The 24,540-nt window shown below is 43.8% G+C and overlaps 2 protein-coding genes across 5 annotated transcripts in view; both read left to right on the plus strand.

The window, feature by feature from the left end:
* The window catches only part of LOC125769742 (agrin), a 45,867-nt gene extending 40,829 nt beyond the window's left edge, over nucleotides 1–5,038 (plus strand). For both annotated transcript variants that reach the window (XM_049438561.1, XM_049438562.1), the window contains exons 3-7: nucleotides 1,943–2,378; nucleotides 2,705–2,795; nucleotides 2,869–3,191; nucleotides 3,271–3,462; nucleotides 3,528–5,038. In XM_049438561.1, coding sequence (XP_049294518.1) covers nucleotides 1,943–2,378; nucleotides 2,705–2,795; nucleotides 2,869–3,191; nucleotides 3,271–3,462; nucleotides 3,528–4,074 — 1,589 coding nt within the window. In that variant the 3' untranslated portion in view covers nucleotides 4,075–5,038. The remainder of the gene's footprint in view (nucleotides 1–1,942; nucleotides 2,379–2,704; nucleotides 2,796–2,868; nucleotides 3,192–3,270; nucleotides 3,463–3,527) is intronic.
* Nucleotides 5,039–5,660: 622 nt separating this feature from the next.
* LOC125769736 (E3 ubiquitin-protein ligase CBL-B) overlaps nucleotides 5,661–24,540 on the plus strand; it is a 71,017-nt gene continuing 52,137 nt past the window's right edge. For 2 of the 3 annotated variants that reach the window (XM_049438537.1, XM_049438539.1), the window contains exons 1-2: nucleotides 5,661–6,266; nucleotides 7,549–9,746. In XM_049438537.1, the coding sequence (XP_049294494.1) occupies nucleotides 9,202–9,746 (545 nt within the window). In that variant the 5' untranslated portion in view covers nucleotides 5,661–6,266; nucleotides 7,549–9,201. The remainder of the gene's footprint in view (nucleotides 6,267–7,548; nucleotides 9,747–24,540) is intronic. The other variant, XM_049438538.1, reaches the window with a different exon arrangement.

The following is a 24,540-nucleotide window of genomic DNA, read 5'->3' on the forward strand; positions in this document are numbered from 1 at the left end:
GTCTTCCGCGTTTATGTGTGCGCGATGCTCCTCACGGAACGGAAATGGCTTGTGCCAAGCTCTTTGGCCATTCGTCGCTTGCCAAAGGGTAGTGCAATTTTGCGGTTTTCTCTTCACTCCCACCTTGAAGATTACTGTCCTGTACTGACTGGTGCAAAAGCAACAAAAAAAACCCAGAGACTGATTTATAAGTATCGCTTCGGAAGAAAGGGAATTGTTTCTTTGGTAAAGACTTCTCATTGCGGGCGCTTAAGTTTTTCTTCTTTTTTTGTTTTGTTTCGTACCTCATCCGTGCTCCATGTAATCAATCGAGAACGTCGATGTTCCGGTACGTCCTCTGCCCTGTTTGAGATGTCGGCTTTACGGAGTATTATGTGGTGGGACGCGCCAACAATAATGATCGCGTTTCGCACGCGATCGCAATCGACGCCTCGAATGGGATCACTGGTGCAATGGGCCTGTTCACACCGCATTTCAACCTCCCCATTGCTAACAGACCCCCTTCGGGTGGGTGTAGCTGTGCATGTCATGAGGGCACGAGTCTCCCTTACGGAATGCATCCCTACGGTAGGGATGCCTACGCAGTCTCATTATATCTCGAGACGCCCTCCCAAGTTATTCGCCAGAAACACATCATTCGCCCGAACAATAATCTGCATATTTCGAACTGATTTCTGGAACGCGATGCTATACTCATTGACGATTCTCACACGCAGACGGATGGTGATAAGATCTCTTTCTCGAAGCTTGAAGTGCTTTGCCATGGAGAGGGTATGTGATTGGAAGCGGAACGAAAACAATCGAAATAAATGATGGTTTCGAAGCCACTCGTTTATGTTCCGTACTCGCAATTATATCATTACCCGTGGGTAATTCTTGCCGACTGCAGCGGAAGAAGTCGCTCTTATTGGTTGGTGAGTCGAAAGCAAGACCGGAAGACAGAACCACTCCCGGGAAGGTGTTGCGTCTGACGGGAGCTGCTCGCACGAGTCTGGTCCATTAGCATATGAAAGTAGGCTAAGCTAGTACCGGTGGCGTTCTGTCATTTGGGACCGTCAGGAGATCAATTTGTTATTCTAAAGATTAGAATAACAAAAGAAATCCCTAACTGTACTCAGTGATCATTTGGCACATCGATAAATTAAAAGTTGCAAATTATGACATCTTCATTAGGATTATTTCTTCATTAGCATCACTAACCTAGATCGCAATGCATACGGGTAATAATTTCTTTAGACGTGTGGTATAAATATTTTAATGATATTTTATTATTTTAAATATGATTATTAATAGTTCACCTTTTGTTAAGCAACATATTTAATTCGTTATCACAGTGATTATAAATCAGACTCCAGCGTTTCATTGGATATATTGTAATTATAAATTCATATCGAAATATACACCAAAGTGGAGTAATCGTGTAGGTGATCTTTCATTTGAGATCAATATTTTGCTATTCATTTATAGCCTTCCATCTGCAACAACAAAAACAAAGTTGATCATTTTTAAGATGGGATATATATTTCATACATATCTTGCTTGACCACAATCTTGCTTTATCATCGCTCAAAGCAGCATTCAATATCAATTTCACAACGTCGTTTTCATGGCAAAATCACCTGATACCACATCATTTCCATCGCGATACACACCTTACCATACATTCTTGCAAGCGCCCATGGAACAGCCTGAGGATAAAAAGCATCAAATACGCTCTCCAACACCTGACAAGCGACATCAATGAAGCTACATTTCGGTATGCAGATCTGCACCGTAATCTCTTTTAATGTGCAATCCGAGGGCACCAAAATGGACCGCTTAAGAAACGCTGACTGGCAGAAGAATGTTACCGAACTGAACGCTCGATCGTGCGATGGTAGTCGACCACCTTCACTAACAGTGTTTCCCCTTTTTTGCGTTCTGTTTCTTTTACTTCCCCTAGAATCCATTCCTTCGCTGATCGATACAGACACACACGGTGCGGATGGTTCCTCCAGCAGACAGAGTAAGGCCGTATCGACTCACTGTCCCCGTTCCTGCCCGGTACAGAGCTCGCCGCAAGAGCCGGTCTGCGGTAGCGATGGTCTGATCTACGCGAATCAGTGCGAAATGAAGAAGAAAACGTGTACGAAGGCGGCTCCAAATGCGGTCACCGAGGACAAGGCCGGCTGTGAACGATCCAAGGGATCACCGTGTAATCATCGCTGCCCGACCGAGAAGGATCTGGTGTGTGGAACGGATGGCCGAACCTATCTGAACCGGTGTATGCTGCGTGTCCAGGCCTGTCGCGTTGGTACGGCGGCTGTTTCGCTAGCCCATGTTGGTCCGTGTGCAAACGGCAGCGTGATTCGTGAATCTTGCCCGGTTGATTGCAATAGGTGAGGTGATATATTATTCCAGGATTATCAGTATCTCGAGAAGCTCTTTTGAATTTAAAATAAAATAAAGGAAGCTATTTGCTAATAACCCATAGTACTTAAATACTCTTCTTAGAGGCTTCGAGATCGAAGATCGATCGAGGCTTCGAGATTCGAGTCTCTGTTCATCATAAGCTTTACCCAATGAAATTAACTTGAGTAGATAGAAATAGTTCTACTTTTAATGCTGTATTCCAACAGTTTTCCAATTGATTGAACAATATTATGATAAATTTCCTCTAAGTACATTAATTTATCTTTTCTTTACTCTTCACTCAACCTTACAGTGCCCCACAGGATGGTCCCGTGTGTGCATCGGACGGTAACGTGTACAACTCGACCTGCCAGATGAAGTTGATCACCTGCGGACAGGGTGTGGTATGTTCGCGATAAGTGCTATCTCTCATCTGTTGTCGTTACTTCAAGTCAATTTTCCTTGCCTCTTTTTAAGGTCCGAACAAGCCGCAAACACTGTCAAAGCACACGGAATTGTCGTGAATCGTGTTGGCGTGTAGCACGTCCGACCTGTGGCTCCGATGGTCGACTGTACGCTAGCGCTTGTAAGATGCGTGCGTCCAACTGTGGCAAGCACGTGTTCGAGGTACCGATTTCGTACTGTATGTCACAGGAGCGTGCAGGCGGTAGTTCGCACAGTGCCAGCAACAAGATCGAAGACTGCCCCACCGAATGTCCGAAGGATGCGCAACAGATGATCTGTGGCAGCGATGGCAACATATATACCTCTATGTGCGAACTGAAGATGCTTAACTGCGGGTAGGTTTCTGTGTGATTACAATGTGATATTGCGGAGTTAAATAAAACGAATTTTGATTGTTTTTTTTCTGCTTTTCAGACAAAAGAAAAAGATTCAGGCACTTACACTCGACCGTTGCAAGCAGAAGATGAACCGTTGTAAATCACTGCCGGCCTGCAAACAGCACTCCAAGAATGGAGCTTCTTTCTTCGGCGACCAAAAGGACATGCTGTGCGGTACAGACTCGAAAACGTACAACAACGAGTGTGAACTGGCCCGAGCAACCTGTCTGTAAGTTTGACGACTCTATGGGTTCTTTGAGTTCCTTTTGCTTACGCTATTCTTTCTCTCGCTAGTCGTGGAGTACAGTTGGCTCATATCGGACCCTGCACGCAGCTGAAATCAAAGGTAGATGTGACTGACTGCAGTAGCTGTACGTACGATGAGGAACAGAATGGTCCACTTTGCGGTTCGGACGGAAATACCTACAAGTCGCGCTGTGAGATGAAGCAGAAGACGTGCGGCCTGCGAGTAGTTCCAGTGTCACTGAAGAACTGTGCCACCACGGCACTGTGCGAGGCAAACTGCGAACAGCAACCGACCAACTACGTGTGCGGCTCCGACAATAAGCTGTACCCCAACGAGTGCCACATGCGACGGGAGAACTGTGGACGCCATATGTTCCTGGTGCCGATGAAGCGTTGCCTAGCCGCGTTCACGTTCAAGGGTTGCTCCAAGATCTGTCCACAGGAGTTCGAACCAGTGTGCGGTACTGATGGCAAGACTTACTCGAACGAATGTTTCCTAAGCATCGAAAACTGCCGATCGCGATCGATGGTACAGAAAAAGCACGTCGGCCCATGTGGACGACCCGAGGAACCCTCGCACAACTATCTCTACTAAGGATGGACAACGCCAACCATAGGATCAACCGTTTCCCAAACTCTATCCTCTATCTGCCACTGCCAACAATCGTCATATGTTTTTTTTTCTGAAGAACTCTATCCACGTGGAGAAACTCTCGACCATGCTGCTTCTTTATTTCACAGCATTAGTTTGTAAGGATAAACCCTACGTAGAATTAGAGTAACGAAAGAAATCCTCCCTAACCTCCGTTCCCTTCCTGCTCCCACATGTAGCATGTAATTTGTAGTTAAGTTAACTTAAATCGGAACGAAAACACATACAAACAAAAACGGCACACGTGTAACTTTCGCGCTTGCAGAGGAGATCTATTTGGGGATCTTTCAATGTATCGCATCCCTGCCACGACGTATCTGAAAGACTAAGCCACGACAAGCCTTTTAGGCAAACTAGGTAGAGTTGCCACCATTTTTGTAGAATTTTTATATTCCAAGCCCACCTCAAAGTAACATTTAAATTCACTACTCTCGCGTATCAGAACTCATTCCACTGGACAACCTTTTTCTATAAACTCCCGTACGGTTGCAGGATAGCGATGTCATATTCATACTGAAAGACCCTCCGAAAAAAACAACGTCATCATCTACTCCCATATCCTTGTCTACGGTCACGTGATTTTAATGAAGGATTAATTTAGCGCAAGAAAAAGTATTCGTTTGTGTAATTTATTTAACAATTTAAGTAAAACGGAGGATCCATCAAACTGGTAGCCTCTTTAGTAGTGCTTGCGTGGGCGCTAATTTATTATTCCAACTACTGCAGTAGTAGCAAACATATCGGCAAACCGTGAGCTCAGCCAAGAAGATTACACTAGTGAGGTTAGCAGTGGAACGAACGTCAAGTCAGCGCCCATCATGAGCGGTTCGGCGCTTTATGGTAGGATATTTCGACAAAATGTGTTTTGTTTTTTGCCAATAAAGAGAAATGAAAATTGGACGTTTAACTTGTTACAGCGAACTTTATTATGCTTGAGAAAACATGAAATTCCGAACTTCCGAAAACAAGAATATATTCTTTTATATCTTCAGGCTGAGATGAAGATCCGAAATAATATATGACAATATATTTGAATTTGAGTTTGAGAACTTTAATCGATAGTTAAGAGTAGCTGGATATTGCGTGTTGTTAGTGGTAACAACCGACAATATGAACGTTCCATTGGTAAATATTACACAATAACTTTAACTGTGTTCATTGTGATAAAGTCTTATCCTCCATTTATGAAACATATAGGTATAATTTAAATTATTATTAACGCACAAACCTAGTCGCCAACCGCATTAACGATTTAAATTTAATAAAGGAAATTTATGACTGCCCTACACCTCAAGCCTTTTGACAAACTGTCGAAGAAGCAGATATGTCAAAATAACCTCAAAATATTACCCAATGAACGGAAAGCAAACTGGTGTCATTTAAGGGTTATTTAGTGAATTGGGAAATTTACTCTCTTTTCGTTTAATGGTAACAATCAAGCGGTATCAAATAAATTTGTAGATTATGTTTTCCGCACAACATTCGTTTAATTGCTATGGGTTATTACGCACTAATAAGCTTCTCAAAATGGATAAAACGAAGGATTTTTGCTATTTAATAAATATTAAATATCCTCAAAACAATTCCCTATCAGTGAGCCACCCTGTGCAGCTTGTTGGTGTGTTCATTTTAGTTGAGAAAACCCCTGAGCAAAACAGAAAGAGCGAGAGAGAGAGAGAAGCCGTGTAGTTGGCCAGAGTATACGAGCGATGCCATGTAGAAAGTTGAACAGTTCATCCATCCATTCATTCGTAGGAAACCATCATCGCGTGCGGTTGTCATCGTCGCGTTTCGATTCCGACTGTTTAGTGAAATGGTTTCTTGTAATATTGAACCATTATAAAAAAAGACCGGGCAGTTTGCTAACAATTGCAACAACGATCTGTTTGACGGGCAGTAGTAACAGTTTGCGGAAAATTGTGTATCTTCAACCATCGACAAAACGCTAGTGCCGTGTATGTATATGTGTGGCCTGTGTGTGCTTGAGTTTGTGTTGTGAATTTCCCAGGGACGGAAAAAGGGCCCAAAATGCGTATCCGTGCTTGTCACGGTTTTTCCTTTCGGTTCCATTTCATCCCTTCCCGTTGATTAGCGAGGAATAGTTGGTGCAAAATCCAGCCCGCAGTGTGTCGCAGGTGAGAAAGACGAGTTCCCGTGGACTGGTTGTCATATCGAGAACAACAGTTATCTTTTCATTCCGCGTTAAAAGAGGCTGTGCCGTTTTCACACGCACACACACCCTGTGCAGTAATATCAGCGACCGTAGCAGGGTAATTTTTTGATGTGTGCACATGCAACTTCACGATCGATGCACTTTTTGGTTGCTGTCAAAAAATGCAATCTCCTCCTTCGTAACACGGCCAACTGAGATTCGTGAGATAGGCCAAAAAAGACATCTTGTGTACGACCTCGTCTCGTTCCGCGGAGCAGAATCAGCTGAATGACCTCAAATAGAGGCTGTATTGTAGGGTGCGTGCTGTATAAGAAATGTCTTGTGCAATAAACAATGGATACGCAAATGAATTAGGGCCCTATTTAGTAAGTTTCCTTTTTATTTCAATCACTCCATGAAAGGTGAACTTTGTATAAGCAAAGTTAAGGAGTGTGGCTTAATATTTCTGTGAATGTGTGTGCATCCCCCGTTTCGCAAATCTCACGCACACACTGTCGCGAGGCGCGTGCTGCCACTCACACAGTGACAATGTGCGTCGTTTCACTGCCCATTGGAAATACCCGAACGGTTCACTGCCGGTGGGTGTGTGTGCGTGTGTGGGTGCGATTGCTTTGGATGAGATTTTTTCTGCGGCGGAAGCGAGACAGGAATGGTCAGAAAACGGGAGTGAGAGCGCAAAACTGGAAATCACTTCTTGAGATTCATCTTCTTTGTCTTTTTTCTTCCTGGTTCGCTTTGGCTTCTGGTAAAAGTGGATTGTTGTTTTTCTTTCGAGCCGCATCCGTCTCCACTTGTCTCACGCATTTTCCCGCTCTCGTGCGCTCTTGCTTACCCAATTTACCCGTCCCAAAACCCCGCCACCTCTCATGCGTAAGGTTGCCCCTTGGAAGATTGCATCGTGCCGCTATGCGGCTTGAAGATTTGTTTATAAACTTTTCTATCCTTTCCTGTGCGTTGTTGTTCTATGTGGAAGGTGCGTTGGAAGAAAAGAAAATACATCACTGCACCGGGAATGCACCGTTGTGGCTATAGCATAATCAAAACGTTTGAGTTTGTTAGCTTCTTTGGTGTGTGTGTGTGTGTGTTTGTGAAAAAGAGTAATAAAGTAAATACACTTTTTTCGAAGTTAAAAATAATGCCGCGCATTGGATGAAACCGACAAATGCATGTGGAAATGGATTTAACTAAAAATCGAACCTTGTATTATCAATAAAGTAATATATTTCTCGTTTTGTTTATTTTAGTCTCGTATGTAGCGAATTGCATAGCAACCGCATAACGGCGACGAAGCAGGCCATATCGTTCGCAAATCACGATGCAATTTTATCCCATCCTGTGGTGAAGCCATTTTCCATCCCGCAAAACGTGGAACACAGACCAGACCCAAACATTGATTTTCTTGCACCTTACCCCACCACCGGAGGCTAGGCCTTACAAAGCGAAAAGGAATAAAAAAAAGTGCAAGAACCAGCCCCAACCAGCGTTCGTGAGTGAACGGAAAGAAAGCAAAGCCTCCCCTTCGACTCTGGAACCCCTCTTGGCTGGGCTTGCTTGGGCCTTGGCAGCAACGGCGAAGAAGGAAGTGTACGGGAAAGCCTGCGAGAGAAGTTCGAAGGTTTAAAAAGGGCGCAGCGCAACACCGTAAGAAGGAAGGAAGCGAAAAGAAATCCCGAAAGAAAGCCACACAACCAGCAAAACGACGTCCAAACGTCGTCGAGATCAAAGAAAGCCATCTTTCTCCTCTTCGCTAGCAGAGTGCGCGCGCGAGTGTGTGTTTTTGTCTATGCGTGTGATTCGCTGTGTGGCTGTGTCTTTGCGTGTATGTGAGCTGTTGGTGGCTGCAGTAAAGCCTGCTGTCCCGTTTGTTGTTTTTTTTTCTTCTCTCGTCTTTAAAACCGGTGTCTTGCGAAAAGGGCACACTCAAAGCGAAAGCCACACACCCCGCAAGAAAAAGTGGTTAAAGAGGTTAAAAAGCGCGGAAAAGTGTTTTGTAAAGTGAAGGGGGAAGGTTGCACCTATATGTATCGTGTGTGTCCAAAAGTGTCGTCTGGTGTGGAAAAGTGTGCTTGTTGAGAAAAAGGGGAGCGAAAAATTGTATGAAACGCCCTTAGGCGCAGTTCGCCTGAAGTGTGAAAATTGCATTCAATCCAAGCAAACCGCTGCCAAAAAGTGGGCTGGAAAAACGCGACCCACAGCTGTGTGTGTGTGAGTGCGTGTATTCGTGTATTTTTGTTTGCCAAATTTTGCTCTCCCTTTGCCCCATCCGTTCGATCATGTAGAGGGGCCGCAAAGAGGAAAAGCGAAAATTAAGTATCCAGAAATTTCATTTATTTTTTTTTTTGCGTGTGCCTCCCGTGTGTTTATATGTTTGTACCATCGTTGGTACGTCGGCTGTGTATGTGTGTTTCGCGGTGTATCTGTTGCTAGGGGTGAGAATTTTCCACGCAATGTGGCGATCGTTTTATTTTTATTTCTCTGTCCGACCATCGTTCGGCAGAAGGCGACCGTAAAGTAAAGGAGCCGGGTTTGCGGTTTATTTGTCGTGCAAGAAAACCTATCCAGCATATCGAGCGTCTCACGGACGTGAAGAGGAACCGCATCCACAGTCCTGCGTGTGTGTGGGACGGCTACTGGGAGAAGGGTCACGCTCACGATCAAGCGATCCGTTCGTCGCCCTTCGAAACACTTCCCTGTGTTCCCGCATGTGGTAGCGACGATCGACGTTCATCGACGTATATCGGTGTGGCCTCCTTCGCTACGAGTACGACTGTGGCCCGCAGTGAGAAACTTCGCAAAAACACCCCAACCACCCAACCGCCTACTTTCCCCCTCCCCACCCCGCTCCACGCTCATTCGGCACAGCGGTGGATCGGTGGTGCTGTTGCGCAGCCCGCAAGATGGCGGCCACTAACCGGGCGCGGCCACAGCCCCGCGCCAACATATCCTTCTTCTCGAAGATTCAGGGCAAGATCAGCGATGCGTGCGCACAGCAGAAATTTCTCACCGACAAGAAAACGCTCGAAAAGACGTGGAAGCTGATGGACAAGGTGGTGAAGCTGTGCCAGCAGTCGAAAATGAACCTCAAGAACAGCCCACCGTTCATACTGGACATCCTGCCGGATACGTATCAGCGGCTGCACCTGATCTACTCCAAGTACGAGGATCAGATGCATCTGCTGCACTCGAACGAGCACTATAACATCTTCATCAACAACCTGATGCGCAAGTGCAAGCAGGCAATCAAACTGTTCAAGGAGGGCAAGGAGAAGATGTTCGACGAGAACTCACACTACCGGCGGAACCTGACCAAGCTCAGTTTGGTCTTTTCCCACATGCTGTCCGAGCTGAAGGCCATCTTCCCGAATGGGCTGTTTGCTGGCGATCAGTTCCGCATCACCAAGGCGGATGCGGCCGAGTTTTGGAAGACACGATTCGGCAACAGGTAGGTGTTACCAATCCCTTCATGGAAGACTTCAATTCCTCAGAATGGTTGAAATCTTGAAGTTCCTCTTCATTTCCAGAGTATCTTTTAGGAAATACATAGACAGGATACTAAAGCGATTATTCGTCTTTTATAATATTTTAATATTGTTCTTGTCCTAACGTAAGGTTGTTAATAGATTCTGCTCAGTATATTCGAAACTTTAAGGCTTGGTTTCAATTCGAAGCATTTGTTTATGCAACAAACAACTTTAGTACCAATGTTTAGGATCGATTTTCATAGATCATTCCACCACTGTAATGTTGGGCAGTGTTTCTCACGCTTCACTTCCCAATTCGGAGAACCACTTTGTACGCCGCAACCGAGCACTTTTGAAGTGCTGAATCGCCATCTACCAAAACACCCCATCTTTACTGGTTTTGGTTGCGTTTTCAACCCCGAGTTTCTTCAGAATTGTTCGGTTTCCGTTGATGGTGTTCTTCGGTTGATTTGCAACAAGGGAAGGCACGTTTGATGTTGCCCGAAGGCGCGCCACATTGCAACAATCGGCCAAAGACCCCAAAAACTGCTGCCACACCGGAAGCTACCAAGTGTCGCGTCGTCTGCGTGTCTCTTTCACACGCGCGAAAGGTTCTTTCCACCATTCATCAGCGTGCTAATTTTGGGCTGTCAGTTTCAATCAAACAGTAAGCGCGAGTCCTCACGGGAGACCGAGCAAGGCCTGCATCGTTTAATTTTTTCTAACCGATCTTCCTTTTTTGCTTCTCCTGAATTTGGAATAGAAAGCAAATGGTTAAAATCAAATGGAACGACCCGTTTGCCAAGTGCGCTGCGGGCACAAACGTGCGCGGGTTTGAAAGGTATTTATACGCCCCATCGCTAAAGGGACAGCAGATGACCATCATCGCCTTCGTGGGAGGGTTTCAAAGTTCCCTTCGGACCTCGAACCGAGAGGATAGGAATGGTCGCTCGCATTATCAAAACCCGAAATAGAATTGTACATGATGGTGGTACGTGGGCTTTCGGTTAGGTCGGAGATGAAATGGACGATATCTTGCCGGACGCCTACCAGTGGTCGGTCAGTTTGATAACGCTTTGCTCTCGCACGAAGGCGTACTGATTGATGGAAAGTCTTTAAACATTTATCAGCAGGTGTTTATTCGTTTAAAGTTTGGGTTTTTTTTTCCTTGTAAATTATGATCTGTTAACTTGCGACTTTAATGCAATGTTTAATGCTGTTGATATGTACTTTCTCTCCATGAATAGGATAAAAAGCGTGTGATTGTAAGTATCTATGCGTTCCCTACATCGTGGCAAAGGTTAACGAGCAGAAAAATCGATTATTCTCTGGACACCTTCACTGCCCTCTACAGTGTGCGGGAGCCCCTAAACGCGTTTCCACCAAAACAACTTCAATTGCTTTCAACTAGCTTTAAACGATACAAGATTAATCGTAAAAGCTTGGCCGAGCCTCCTCCAGCGACTGTTGTTGCAGATCGTACAAAGTGTACCTTTTTTTTCATCATATTTGACCTGACCCCGAACCCCCCTTCAACCGTATCCACCTGCCCCAGAAGCGGAACGATACTCGAAAATTGTATACTTCACACCTCTCAGGCGCGCGCACGTTAAAGTTCACTTTACGTCAGTCCCGACACACTCCCCCGGACCCTTGTGGCGTAACCTCGTTCGAGCAAATGTGGCCGGCGGCCGTAGCTTAAGCGTTTCCAATTAATTACACATCCATCACTTTGAGCTCCATCTTGCACCATCGAAGTTTCCGCCGACGAGAGTTGTCCGCGCTCTTTGCACATCAACACACTCCGTTCGATTCGGCATCTTTGCCGTACGATACTGTGTGCGATCTTGTGTGCGGTCCTCGGAGTCACCGCCGCAGTAGCAACAGCAGCAAACGAGTGCCGCTTCCAAAGGCAAACATAATCGACTTATTTCATTAAATGTGGTTGATTTTCAGTAGTGAAACGCGGGTGGGTGAAATGTTTAGTTTGGTAAAGAAAATATTCCAATTGACACACATTTGGTAGTTTGTAGCAACTGTTTCATTTGTTTGCTTCGTAATTTGAGTGCTTTCTGCGTTAAGTTTTGTTATTTAAACATTATTATGGTTCATATTGGACGGCTGTCTTGCTACACATATCAAAGACGACTTTGCGACTCCATTCTCACGAACTCCACAGAAATTGGAGAAATAGAGTGAGAGATTTAAACTGAGCTGTCGGCTAAGTATAGCTCACGAGCTCACAGTAGCTCTTAGCCATTCTCAATCTCCCTCTTAGTCGAACATAATTTAACTCATACTAAATTGTTGGGATTCACTTCACAAAGCAGATTCGAAACGTATTCGATTGAAGTCACAATTCTGTTCTGGACATTGCTGAAGTTATGGTTGAAGAATTTGAAATTTTTCAAAGTTCCTTAGGATCGGCCATCTTGGTTATCTTAGGCTTGTCCCATAGTTTTAGGTTAGTAATCTCCAATAAAGAAGAACAAAACTCAACAATTGTTTTTGTGAAAATGATGCATAAATAATTTTTAACTCTCTACAACACAAAATTTACTCCGAAATTCTAATTTTTGATTTCTAGTACTAAATTTTTGGAGAAGATTGCCGACCACTGTCACTGAATCATAAATGTCATATATTGTCTTAATAAACTCTGAATTTAACTCTGAAAGCTGCGAATATTGGGAACTCCCTTTCACCTTCATTTGGAGTTTGGAGTCCGATTTGTGCGAAGTTCACTAAGTCGAAGTAAATTTAACGCAGGTGGTTGATTCTTGCGATTGATTTCAAGCGTTAAATTAAAGGATAGTCTCCATCATCCCCAAACATACTACGACTTACGTAGCTTAATGTCAGCTGGAAGAGCATTTTTAGAATAAGAAACACATATTTCATTCGAAGCAGGTGAGCACACCATAGATCGATCGCCCTCCTTTTACTACCAAGGTTATGTCGTGCATGGTGTTGGTGTGGTGGTGGTGGTGGTGGTGGTTGGTAGATTTCGTACCCAACCGCAAAACTCGATCAGCGCAACCCTCTGTTTTACGATGGCACCCCATCACAACGTCAAACTTTGGTGGGGGATGCAACTTTTGCCAACGATGATCGCGGTTTGCATTCACAAAACGTCAGTTCGAGCAAAAGGTGTTGCATTTGACACACGCTGACGCGTCCTCCATCGTTCGAGAAATGGGGGGAGATCCTCACGGCGATCTTCGCAAACAGATACCCGCAACTAAACGGTGAGCGAAGAAAAGTTAAACGAAAAACATGCACAAAAAAAAATTAATATTCGCCCCCCGTCAACCAACGTGAATGTAAAACGTGGCGAACGATGAAGTTTGCTGTACGTCACAGATGCTCGCGATCACTTGTCCGTTCATACTGGTGTGTGAAGAAAATAGGGAAATGCTCCGTAAAATCGTCACTTGTTTGTTTGTGACTTTGTTGATGATGACGCTTTATATGTTTTGCGTCTTCTTGTCGATGCTTTTTGGCGAGAAGTGGATATTTATTTTATTTTTCATTTGCCCCTTAAATTGTTGCTTTATTACTCATCGTCGGGAAATTGGTTGTAAGCTTTCTAAATTAATAAAGTAATGTAATAAAAAATGTATAACAAAGTGAGGAATTAAAAAAAACAACCCCAAAGGTGCGATTCTTGTCACTCGTGACAATTTTATCTTTCTCAACATTGTTGCCGAACTCGACATGTGTGCAAGTTGCAAACGAAAAAAAAGTTCCTCACCGTCAGCTACCAAAAGTGGAAAAGCAGATATGATCAACATTACCGTTCGGTTGCTAATTCTAACCAACAACGAGAAAAAAAGAGTTAAAATAAAATAAAAACGATCAAGCTAATTACAATTCTGCAACCGCACCGGGGCAAATCGCACTTTTGTACCGTCGATGTGCTACCACTGCCAAATATGCAGACACATGGCCACCGGATCCGTTTCATTGCGTTGCAACCACCCCATCCCCTATAACTCTCCGTATACTTACCCTTCTGCAGGATGTCCCACATGCATGTAGTTAATGTTTTATTGCAAATTTATGTTTTATCGTGTTTTTTTTCTTTGCATTTCTTCTCTCCATTTCCGTTGCTGTTCCGGTGGCTTGGCTTGTCCCGGGTTTTTTGGGCTACCTTTCGCGCCCTTAAGCGTTTTTTTGCGATTCAATCGCACCCGTAAGGGGGCTGACTAACGAATGGCAAACGGAATGGACAGCTGTTTTAATTTCTGTTGCTTATGCTTTCCGCGTTTGGGACCGGTGCCTTAACAAAAACCGAAGTTTCGATTCAGAGAAAACAGTTTAAATTTTTCAATATTTAAAACACTTTTAATACTTTTGTTTAAAATTATGTTACTAAACGTATATACGGGGTTTCAATTTTAATTTGTGTTTGAAATTTAATTTATAACATTTTATTTTAATTAATGTTTATAGGAAATTTGTAAGCAATTTGACAGCAATTTTTAAATTTGTATATATTAATATACTTGACAGCAAATGTCATTTTCGCCATAAACGAATCATATTTTTTATGCCAAAGAGTTCTAAACAATCTGTTTCGTCCTGTCACGAATGCTCATGACAGTCACTGTGACAGTGATGTCAACAAAAAAAAAGATAACATTAATCCCCAAATCATTAATCCGAACGTTCTATCCTTCCTGTTTCTCATTTTTGAAACGCCCGATTGATTTTCCCAACTCAAACTGGCTCTTTTTTTGTTGCTTTCAATTCTACAGCCTCACCCCGGAACTCGGTTTAGCAAACCAAAACGTAGCAAATGACATAATAATGATTAATGAACATTGACGTACAATTTATTTGCCTTTGCATATTCGGCCATATTCAAAACGGATCTTCCAGTTTGTGTTATTAAGTTTTTTTGTGAACCATGTTTTGTGTGTGTGTGTGCAAAAAATAGTGAACAAAACAAAAAATCATCCCCAATTGATTCACCAATTTCGCATTATTTTGTGTGACGTTTCGGGATAAATGTTTTGCCATTGGTGGATGGAGCGGTAAAAAAAAAATCCCTTATTTCCATATAATTCCCACGCACACGAGAAACACGAGAGCGCGATCCCTTTTTTCCCCTGTTTGTTTCTCCTTCTCTAAATTGGCCACAGAGGAAGCTAATTTTGTTCTCAATTCATTTTTGGATAGAAATAAATAGTCTGCTACGCTGGTGAACATTATTATACGATCGGTTCCTTTCGTGACTTTCTCAGTAATTTAAAATGCATTTCATTTTCCTTCTTTTTTTTAGGCTTTAGCACACATTTTTCAAGTTCGATTACGGGTATTACCGTCCCCAGCTTCGTAGCATTATTTGAGCGCTCTGCGGGACGTGCTTTGGTTTGGGAGTTTTTCTTTCTTTTTCCCCCCGTAAAGCATTAAAAAAATCGTTTTTTTTTCTTCTGTTGTTGTGCGCCGTCCAGTGAAGCAGAACGATCGGTGCGAGGGAGCGCGATCATTGATTATGGTTCGATTCCCAGTTCTCTCTTCCGCGTGCCGACGGGCGGGCAGATCAGAAAAGTTTAGAATTAATTTGATTTTCATCCGCTGCGTGTTCCGGATGCTGGGCCCACCTTCGTCGATATGAAGAGGGAACCAAAAACCGGATTCGTTAGGATCTTTACTTTTTCCTTTGGCCGTTGATAGCTTTCTTTTGTCTTCTTTTTGCTTCTTCTATTTGTGGGCATTGCTTGACCATTTTGTTCTCTTTTCTTTTTGAAGATGCAATGGTTTGTCTTTATTCTCTTCTCTCACGCATCGTTCTTTGTCGCGTAGGAAAATCGTCAATTTTAAAGTTATAAGCGACACACAGTATCGTCGGACCTTTAAGGTTCGGCGGAGCATATATATTATCCAAAAGGGAAACTTTATCCTAGGGGTTGCTGGTACACACCACCCCACCATCTCAACATGCCTGAAGCTGTAAGGGCCCACGGCCCATCCAATAACGAGGGCAGTTGCCCTGAGCTTCGGGTTGTAGTAAAAATGAAATCGAAATTTGATTACCATCATCCTTCGATTTTGGTCGTTTCCTACCAATTTCTCAGTATTTCCTGAACGCAAAGGAAAATCGTCCGTCAGAAAATGTTATCGAAATAAGCTGTCAAATTTCATTTTACTCGCAGTGACTTTTTTTTGGTTTGTTACACCACCCTGTACGACTAGGAAAAGTCTTATTCAAACAAAAATTTTTTTATAGTAAAGTTTGACCAAACGTAACGCGAGGTAATGGTATTACTATGTCTTACAATCAAATTACCTTCTTCACTCCTACTGTTTGTGATTTGCTTTCCCACTTCCACATACTCATACACACACATCGTCGTCATATCCGGCGGATGCAATCACGGTAAACAAACATCGCCACCCCTTTCTGGTGTGTAAACTGTTAACAAAACTGGCCTTTCGCCCTTGCTGCTGCTGCTGCTGATAACGGAAGCCTTCCCTTAAGGCATCGATGTTATTAGATGTTGATTTCCCAAAGCCAAACTTTTCTACGGGGCTAGTGTAAAAGAAAATATTACAAGGAAATGATCCCTACGACCCTACGTTCCAGGGAATAAAACATGGGCAAAAGTTTTTTTTCCAACACGCTTCGGACATTGTAACGTGTTCGACCTAATCCTTTCCTATTCCACTCAATCATACTGCTAACGCATCTTGGGACAAAAATGGGAAAACCAGGAGAAAACCCAGTACAGGATTAGAGGGTGGAAAAAATTGCAGATCAATGAAGAATCCAATCTCGGTGTAAAACGGTCATTCCACAAACGGGAAGATTTTGTGAACACGTTTGACAACATTCCAAACGTTTGCCATTCGAATCCGGGATTTCATTCACTGGTTTGTATGTATGAGTTTGCAATTGGACAACCTTTTGCTGGATGATTTTATCCTCAAAATGGATTGAATTGTTTGCTTCACCGAAAGTAATGAAATAGCAGGAGAAATTGTATGACGCTTTTCTCTGCTAACGAGTCTCCCTTAGGCCAAGATATTTATTGTACTTTGGGAAGATATGGAAAAAGGAAAATCTTTGAAGATTCGGTGAGCAAAATAGCTGCGTTTAGTATTTTTTCCCCGTCCAAAACTATTGATTTTTTTTGCGATTCTCTTCAGAAGTTTGAAAGAAGATGGGGGCATTTTTTTTGTCAAACCAACATAATCGTAGGTTAATTGATCTTCCTGCAAATTATCACCATTGTTTGTCTCTTTATGTATGTTTTTTTATTCTGTTATTGCTGCAGTTAAAAATCCTCCCCTAGGTGATAATGTTCCCCAAAGATTTGAATGTTGAATATGCTTCTTTGAACATCGTTCCTGCACGATGATTTCAAGCGCTTAATTCTACAGATTATTTTCAGACAAATGAATATTGATTATTCATGCATGAAAAACACGGCGACAGATTCGAAGCAAACGGTGCGATTTTTATGTTCCATCCCAAAAATGGAGCTTCTGTTTACACGCTTTTCCGGTATATGAGCGCGAGATGTGATTGTACCTTCCTTCCATTATAAAGTGCTTTGACAAAAAACATGCACACGACACAGAGGTCTCCGTCCAATGCAAATTTCTTTTCGTGTCGTGTGTGTCTATTTTCTTTTGCGCTAATGGAAAATGAGCAAAGAAAAATGATATTACAAGCAATTTTTTATCTTCTCCTGTACCAGTCCCCGCACCAAGCAAGTGTTCAATTTTCCTTTTCGCCGGAAAATACTCGCAAGAAAATGCGCCCTCAGTGAACCCGGTTGTGCCTCGGTGTAAATGATATTGTCACTTGAACAGTTTCGATGCCGTCGGGGGTTTCCTTCGTTTTTTTTTTGTGTCGCTTCTTTTGATCTTTTTTTTTTTGCTCCCCAAGTAGGAAGGGATGGAACAGATTGTCATAAATTATAAATAAATTGATTTGCACAGATCTCAACAAAAGAAAAATACGGTGGAGCAGTTTTTTATTACATCCAACGAAAGGAGAAAGGAAGACGGAGTGGAAGACAAATTGATCAAAAAGCAGAAAACGCATCAGATGTTCCGAATTCAGCATAAAATCTCTGGTGTTGTTTATCTTCTTATGAATATATTTTTAGACTACAGGCAGATTTTTACATTGAATGCTCAAAATGATGGATGCGAAGGTTGGATTCCTCACAGACATTTGCTTCCTTGAACGAATACATCAAACAGTACATAAATACCGTGATTAAAAATAGAATATTTTCAATAATAATTTCAACTCGAAGCATTTTATTAAAAAACATTTTTCATCCACTTTCTAAAATAATATTGTGTTTGTCAAACTGTCAAACGACTAAACTAAAGTTTTATCTCGTCTCTTTGTCTTTTTAATTATGCATTTTCTTCCTTTCGCTCTGTCCTATCGTCATTCTCCAAATGGGAAAGTTTTATCTTACCCATTGGTACATTTTGAAACGATAAAACGACATGCAACGTCCAATATTGTTGCCCCATCGCGGCACGTGTAGCGAAAACTCAAAAACCGAAGGCTCCTATTTCTTCCCGTCCGCTTGACAGGTTTCCTAGCCGGCACTTAAACGGTCGCGAGTTCAAGTGCCTCCGGGGGTGCCAAGAAGCCACAGTTCCAGGTCGGTTTTTTTGCTGTTTGAAATGGGAAATAAAATTTCACCTCCCGTCTGACCCTAACGATGGTGCAAGACGGGTTATTTCCCGGGGAACATTTCCCGGTGACAAGTGACCGGTCCGAAACTTTCCACGAAAACCGCAGCCAACCATTTTGCATACGCCGGGTTCGGGTGCGCTAATCTAATAAGCCATCAAACCATCGAATTGTTCCTTGTACTGGTCTCCCATAAATGGGTTTTTCTTTCGCACTTTCCCACCCTGTACAAACACACACACACACACATACATGGGGATGCGTGAAGAAAAGTGGCATGGAAATGTGGTTTGTACTGCTTACCATAATACCACCTCGACACGGTGCAGAGAAAAACAATACCCATAACGAAAGTGTTATTGCGCTCTGTCCCGCATCGGTAATGGCAGTAAAAGTACGGCAAGCAACAATAATCTGCCTTTTTTGTTTGGGAAGCGGCAAAGCACAACGGTCGACCGGAAATACGAGAGCTTTTCACCCATCCAGGGATGGGAAGCTTAAAGGGATGTTACGGGTGTAACGGTTTGGCTTCATCTCTTAAGTTGTGTCACGGTTAAAACGATGTTCTCTGCTTCGGAGGCCGTCAGGTTACGTACGTAGTAACGTTCTAGAGTTTCGTTTGTTTATCGAAACATTTTGTTGTTTTTTGTTTTTCCTAAACACAATTGTCTTGTTTCGTTTTCATGGTCATGTTGTCTGGTTAGAATACTGTAATCTCTCTCTATTTATTTGTATCTGAAGTGTATAAAGAAATGATCAACAGTTTTTTTTCTTTTTTATCTGTTTGAGAAGTAGTTTTATTTTATTTGTTTTTTTTTTTTAATATTTATATATGTTTGATTATATTTATTAACTGTTTGAGAAAAGGTTTTATTTTATTTGTTTTTTTTGTATTTATATATGTTTGATTTCTTTTAAATTATTAAAAATTGTTTGTAATCTGAAGATTTTTTTAATGAAATTATTGAACCGGTCAATGAATCCCAAAGTAGATTCCCCCTTGAACAGCTTCGCGAAATTTCGGATCGATTTTTTGTTGCGATATTTACCAAACAGGTTGTAGTTTTTCGAGGTTCCAAAATGTAAGAGGATTTATTCCATTTTTCTAGCCCTATTTATAAGTTTTTTCATGAGTGTTCCTATCGTGAGAGACCATCTCACTACTCACTATTTTCTCACTACTCACTTGACGAAACTAGCTTTCGTCAAATGGCCCTCTTGACGTCTACGCGTCAACATACTCCCCCCCATGACAGAACGTCATAAAGAAAACAAAACAAGTTACACGTGCTACTAAGCAGACGGCTTCGCAACAGGTAACAGACAAATTTTAGTTACTGGACGCGTAATTATACCTTTCGCCGTTTTCAGCTTCACTACACGCGTAAGCTGATCCTCTCCGGGATGTATTTCGACAATGCGTGCGAGGGGCCATCGGGTGATGGGAAGCGAATCGTCCACTAGGATGACCAGTCTGCCAGGTACTATCTCACTACGATTCACCACCTTGTTATCCTTCTGCATCTCCTGCAGATATTCTGTTGCCCAATGCTTCCAGAAGCGTTGAACAAGCAATTGCCAGCTCTGCAATTCGTCTAACGTGTAGGCCTTCAAGCGGGTGTAGTCGGGAACAGGCACCGCATGCATCGACGTGCCAATAAGGAAGTGCGCAGGAGTAAGCGCCGCCAGATCATTCGGGTCATCCGTCAGCGGCAACAAAGGACGCGAGTTCATTGCCGCTTCTATCTGCTGCAGAATGGTGCAGTACCCTTCATACGACAGCCTCGAACTGCCTAGGTGCCGATAGAGATGTCGTTTGGCCGTCTTTACCGCGGCTTCCCACAATCCACCGAAATGTGGGGCCTTAGGTGGGGTAAAGTGCCAAGTGATACCCAAGTCGGAACATTTGGATGCGATGACGTTTTGTAGCTGTTCGTTCTGAAACAATTCAAACAGTTCATTAAGTTCGTGTGCTGCACCCTCAAAGTTTTTCCCATTATCCGAGTGTATATCAGATGGTAATCCGCGCCGGGATGTAAACCGATGCAAAGCGGCCAAGAATCCTGCAGTGGTGAGATCGCCAACCAGCTCCAGGTGAACCGCCTTGGTTGAAAAGCACACGAACACACACAAGTAACATTTAGTGGCAGCAGCTCTCTTGTGTGTTGGTTTGAGGTAAAACGGCCCGGCGTAGTCCACTCCGGTTACGGAGAACGGCCGGCTTGGGGTGATGCGTTGGTACGGGAGTTGTCCCGTTTGTTGTTGCGTAAGCGACGGATCTTGTCGTATGCAACGAAAACAATTCCTTACTATTCCTTTCACTAGACGTCGTCCGTCGAGTGGCCAATACTCCTCTCGTATCTGGGAAAGCAATAGTCTTCCCCCGCCATGCATAAGCTTTTCGTGGTAGTGGACTGCGATGAGATGAGCTAGCTTATGGTTCTTGGGGAGCACGATGGGATGCTTAGACTGGTAAGGAAGCTGTGCAAGCTTCAAACGCCCTCCCACTCGTACTATTCCTTCTTCGTCGAGAAATGGATTCAACCGTCTTAGAGGTGAGTGTTTTCCCACGGTTTCTCCTATTTTCAGTAGTCGGATTTCCGATGAAAACTCGTCTTGCTGCGCCAGTTTGCATAGTACGATTTTCGCTGCTTCGATGAACTTGGGTGTAATCGACAATGCAGCGGAGGTAAACGGTGCTGACGGTTGCGTACGTATCTTGTGTTTTGTGTTGTGTATAAAACGTGTGCAGTATGCGATTATGCGTAACAATTTGGTATATGACGACGACAAATTGAACCAAGGGTGAATGGTATGTATATTGGCGACTGCAGCACTCACCTGACGAGTTTCCATATCCGTTTCAGTAGCCAGTGATGGATTCGAAATAGGCCAGTTAGAGGCAGGTAAAGCCAACCAATCGGGACCACAACGCCACATCGAACTTTTCAGCATCTCAGCTGCGGACATCCCTCGGGACACCAGGTCTGCAGGATTCGATGTACCGGGAATGTGCTTCCATTGTCGGGGATGCGAATAATTCTGGATCTCAGCAACACGATTCGCCACGAATGTTTTCCAGGTGTTGGGTGGAGACGCAATCCAGTTTAGCGTCACAGTTGAATCCGACCAGAAAACCGATTCGGTCGCATCGATTTTCATCGCCCGTCGAACACGATGATGCAGATGTACTGCTAGCACGGCTGCGCAAAGCTCCAATCTCGGTAACGTAACACGTTTCAGTGGAGCCACCCGAGATTTCGACGCGAGCAGAGTCACTCGTACCTGTGCCTGCTGGTCCTCACAACGAGCGTAAATACAGGCACCATATGCAACCTCTGACGCGTCTGCAAATATATGGAACTGTATTTCAGAGTTAGGTAAAAGCACATAACGTTCACTTTTGAAGTCAGCCAAATCCTTCCAGTCGTCAGTAACCGATTTCCATTTGTTGCAGATATGTGCAGGAACCGGATCATCCCACCCGATTTTCTGCAGCCACAACTCCTGCATCAGCAGTTTCGCGCGTATGATGACTGGAGCGATCAACCCAAGAGGATCAAACATTCGAGCAATGTTTGACAATATGGACCGCATGGTGATGCTGGTGGTTTCCATTGTTACCGTCGACTCGAAACACAAAACGTCGAGTTCGGGCTTCCAAGCGATGCCAAGTGCCTTTACCGTCTCGTTCGGCGCAAACTGCAGCGATGACTGTGTGCCGATGTGTTCCACTGGTAAACCGGTAAGCACGTCCAAACAGTTGGATGTCCACTTTCTGAGCTCAAACCCTCCCTTGGATAGCAACTCAGATAGCTGCTGACGAAGCTTGCGAGCTTCATCCACGCTGTTGGCTCCACCAATGAAGTCGTCAACGTAGAAATTGTGTTTCAGCGCAGGTGTAGCAAGTGGATAATCAGCACCTTCATCTTCCGCCAGCTGCAACAATGTACGAGTGGCCAAGAACGATGATGGAGACAAACCATATGTCACAGTATTCAACTCGTACAATTCAATCGGTGAATGCGGTGAGAAGCGGAAGAAGAGGCGAACCAATTTTCGATCATCGGGATGCAAAATGACTTGCCGATACATTTTTGCAATATCAGCTACAACAGCGATCTTGTAGGTACGAAAACGAAGAATGATGTCGATGAGTTCATCCTGAATTATGGGTCCAACCCGTAAAGCTTCATTCAGTGAATGTCCAGTCGACGTTTTAGCTGAGCCATCAAACACAACTCTAACCTTTGTAGTGGTACTTGATGCATTAAAAACTGGATGGTGTGGTAAATAATAAGCAGCTGTATCGTCACATTCAGTGCTTATACGAGACATGTGCCCCAGTTCCAAATACTCCTTCATGAACGTTTGATATGATTCTCGAAGTGCAGGATCGCGTTCCAATCTCCGCTCAAGAAGCTCGAAACGACGGATGGCCTGTAATCTAGAAAGGCCGAGCTTTTGATCGAAGTCAGGCTGCTTTGGTAGGCGTACAATATATCTGCCGGTGTCGTCACGTTTGGTAGTGGTCTTGTAAAGGGTTTCACAATACCGTTCATCCGGTGAGTATGCGTCATTCACCGTTAAATCTTCTAATTGCCAAAATCGTTGTAGCGACTCCTCCAAAGATGCCATACAGACGACCCTATACGAAGCGTTGGAAACGGTTTTAGGTGCAGAACTTCCAACGGACGTTGCGCCGCTCACTACCCAACCAAAGACACTATTTATCATGACGGGTAGATGAGGTGCTGGATGGAACTGAGATGCATTCTCGAAAACTGTATGGTAATGACGAGCGCCAAGAATGATGTCAACGGGGGCAGCTTTATCGAACAACGGATCTGCTAAAGCGAAACCAGGTGGTATGGTCCAATCGTTGCGGTCAATATCGCGCGTCGGAATATTCGCAATCAAATTGTCTACGATCAACAACTCGGTGTTCACCGTAAACGAACTGGATCTAGAGACAATCTGGGCGTGTACGGATTCACGTACTGTTTTTGTAGATTGCCCAGCTCCAACAATAGTAATGTTCACATTACTTTTCTTTAAACGTAGCCGATGAGCGAGTCGATCGCTTATTAGATTCGGCTGCGATGCGCTGTCCAACAGCGCTCGCGCAGGATGAGCTATTCCGAAATCATCAATAATGTTGATCAACGCAGTTTGGAGTAAGACCTGCTCGGGTGCTTGCTGCAAAGCTGCTGCAAAAGTGCGTTGTGCGTTGTTGGTGGCTGTGTGATCTCTAGTGGTGTCGGGTGTGTGGTGCGGAAGTGCAGTAGTACTAGTGGTGTTGTGTACGTAGTGCAATTTCGTGTGGTGTGCCGCATTACAGTAACGGCATTTGTGCGGCGATGGGCAATCACGAGCCCTGTGATTCTCTCGCAGACAATTCAAACATAAACGCGCGGACATGGTAAAACGGTGACGCTCCTTCGGGTCCATCCCTTCGAATTGCGGGCATTTAAAAAGATAGTGCGCGGATTTGCATAACGTACAATTTGGCGTTTCATTTGATGTCGAAGCAAAACTGGCTTGGCGTGAAAAGGACATTCTCGGTGAGTGACTCAGGTCATGAACCTGTGACGTATGACGGTTGTTTACTAACAACGTCTCCAATACACGCATACGACGGTGAAGGAACGAAATTAAACTATCGTAACTCGGATCGGCGTTATTTGATGCGTGCTCTTCCCAATCGCGTAAGGTGATTATTGGGAGTTTAGTGCATAACAGATGCTCAAGAATGCTACCCCAAGTGTCCGTGTCTTCTCCCAAGTGCTGTAGAATCTTTTTATGCCGCTCAAATTCATCCACAAGATGGTGCAGTGTTGAAACGCTTTCCTTCTGGGCAGCAGGAATGGCAAACATTGCTTGCAAATGGCGTTTTCGCAGCAAATACTCGTTTGAGTATCGCTCGGTTAGCGTGTTCCATGCTAACTCATAATTAGCTGCACTTATGGTGATAGATTCTATCACTTGAGCCGCTTCACCTTTAACCGCGGCGCGCAAATAATGGAACTTTTGTATTGCCGGCAAATCTATGTTTGCGTGTATCAGGCACTCAAAGGTATCGCGGAATGTCAACCATTGCATAT

Source organism: Anopheles funestus, chromosome 3RL (assembly GCF_943734845.2).
Source record: "Anopheles funestus chromosome 3RL, idAnoFuneDA-416_04, whole genome shotgun sequence".
Lineage (NCBI taxonomy): Eukaryota > Metazoa > Arthropoda > Insecta > Diptera > Culicidae > Anopheles > Anopheles funestus.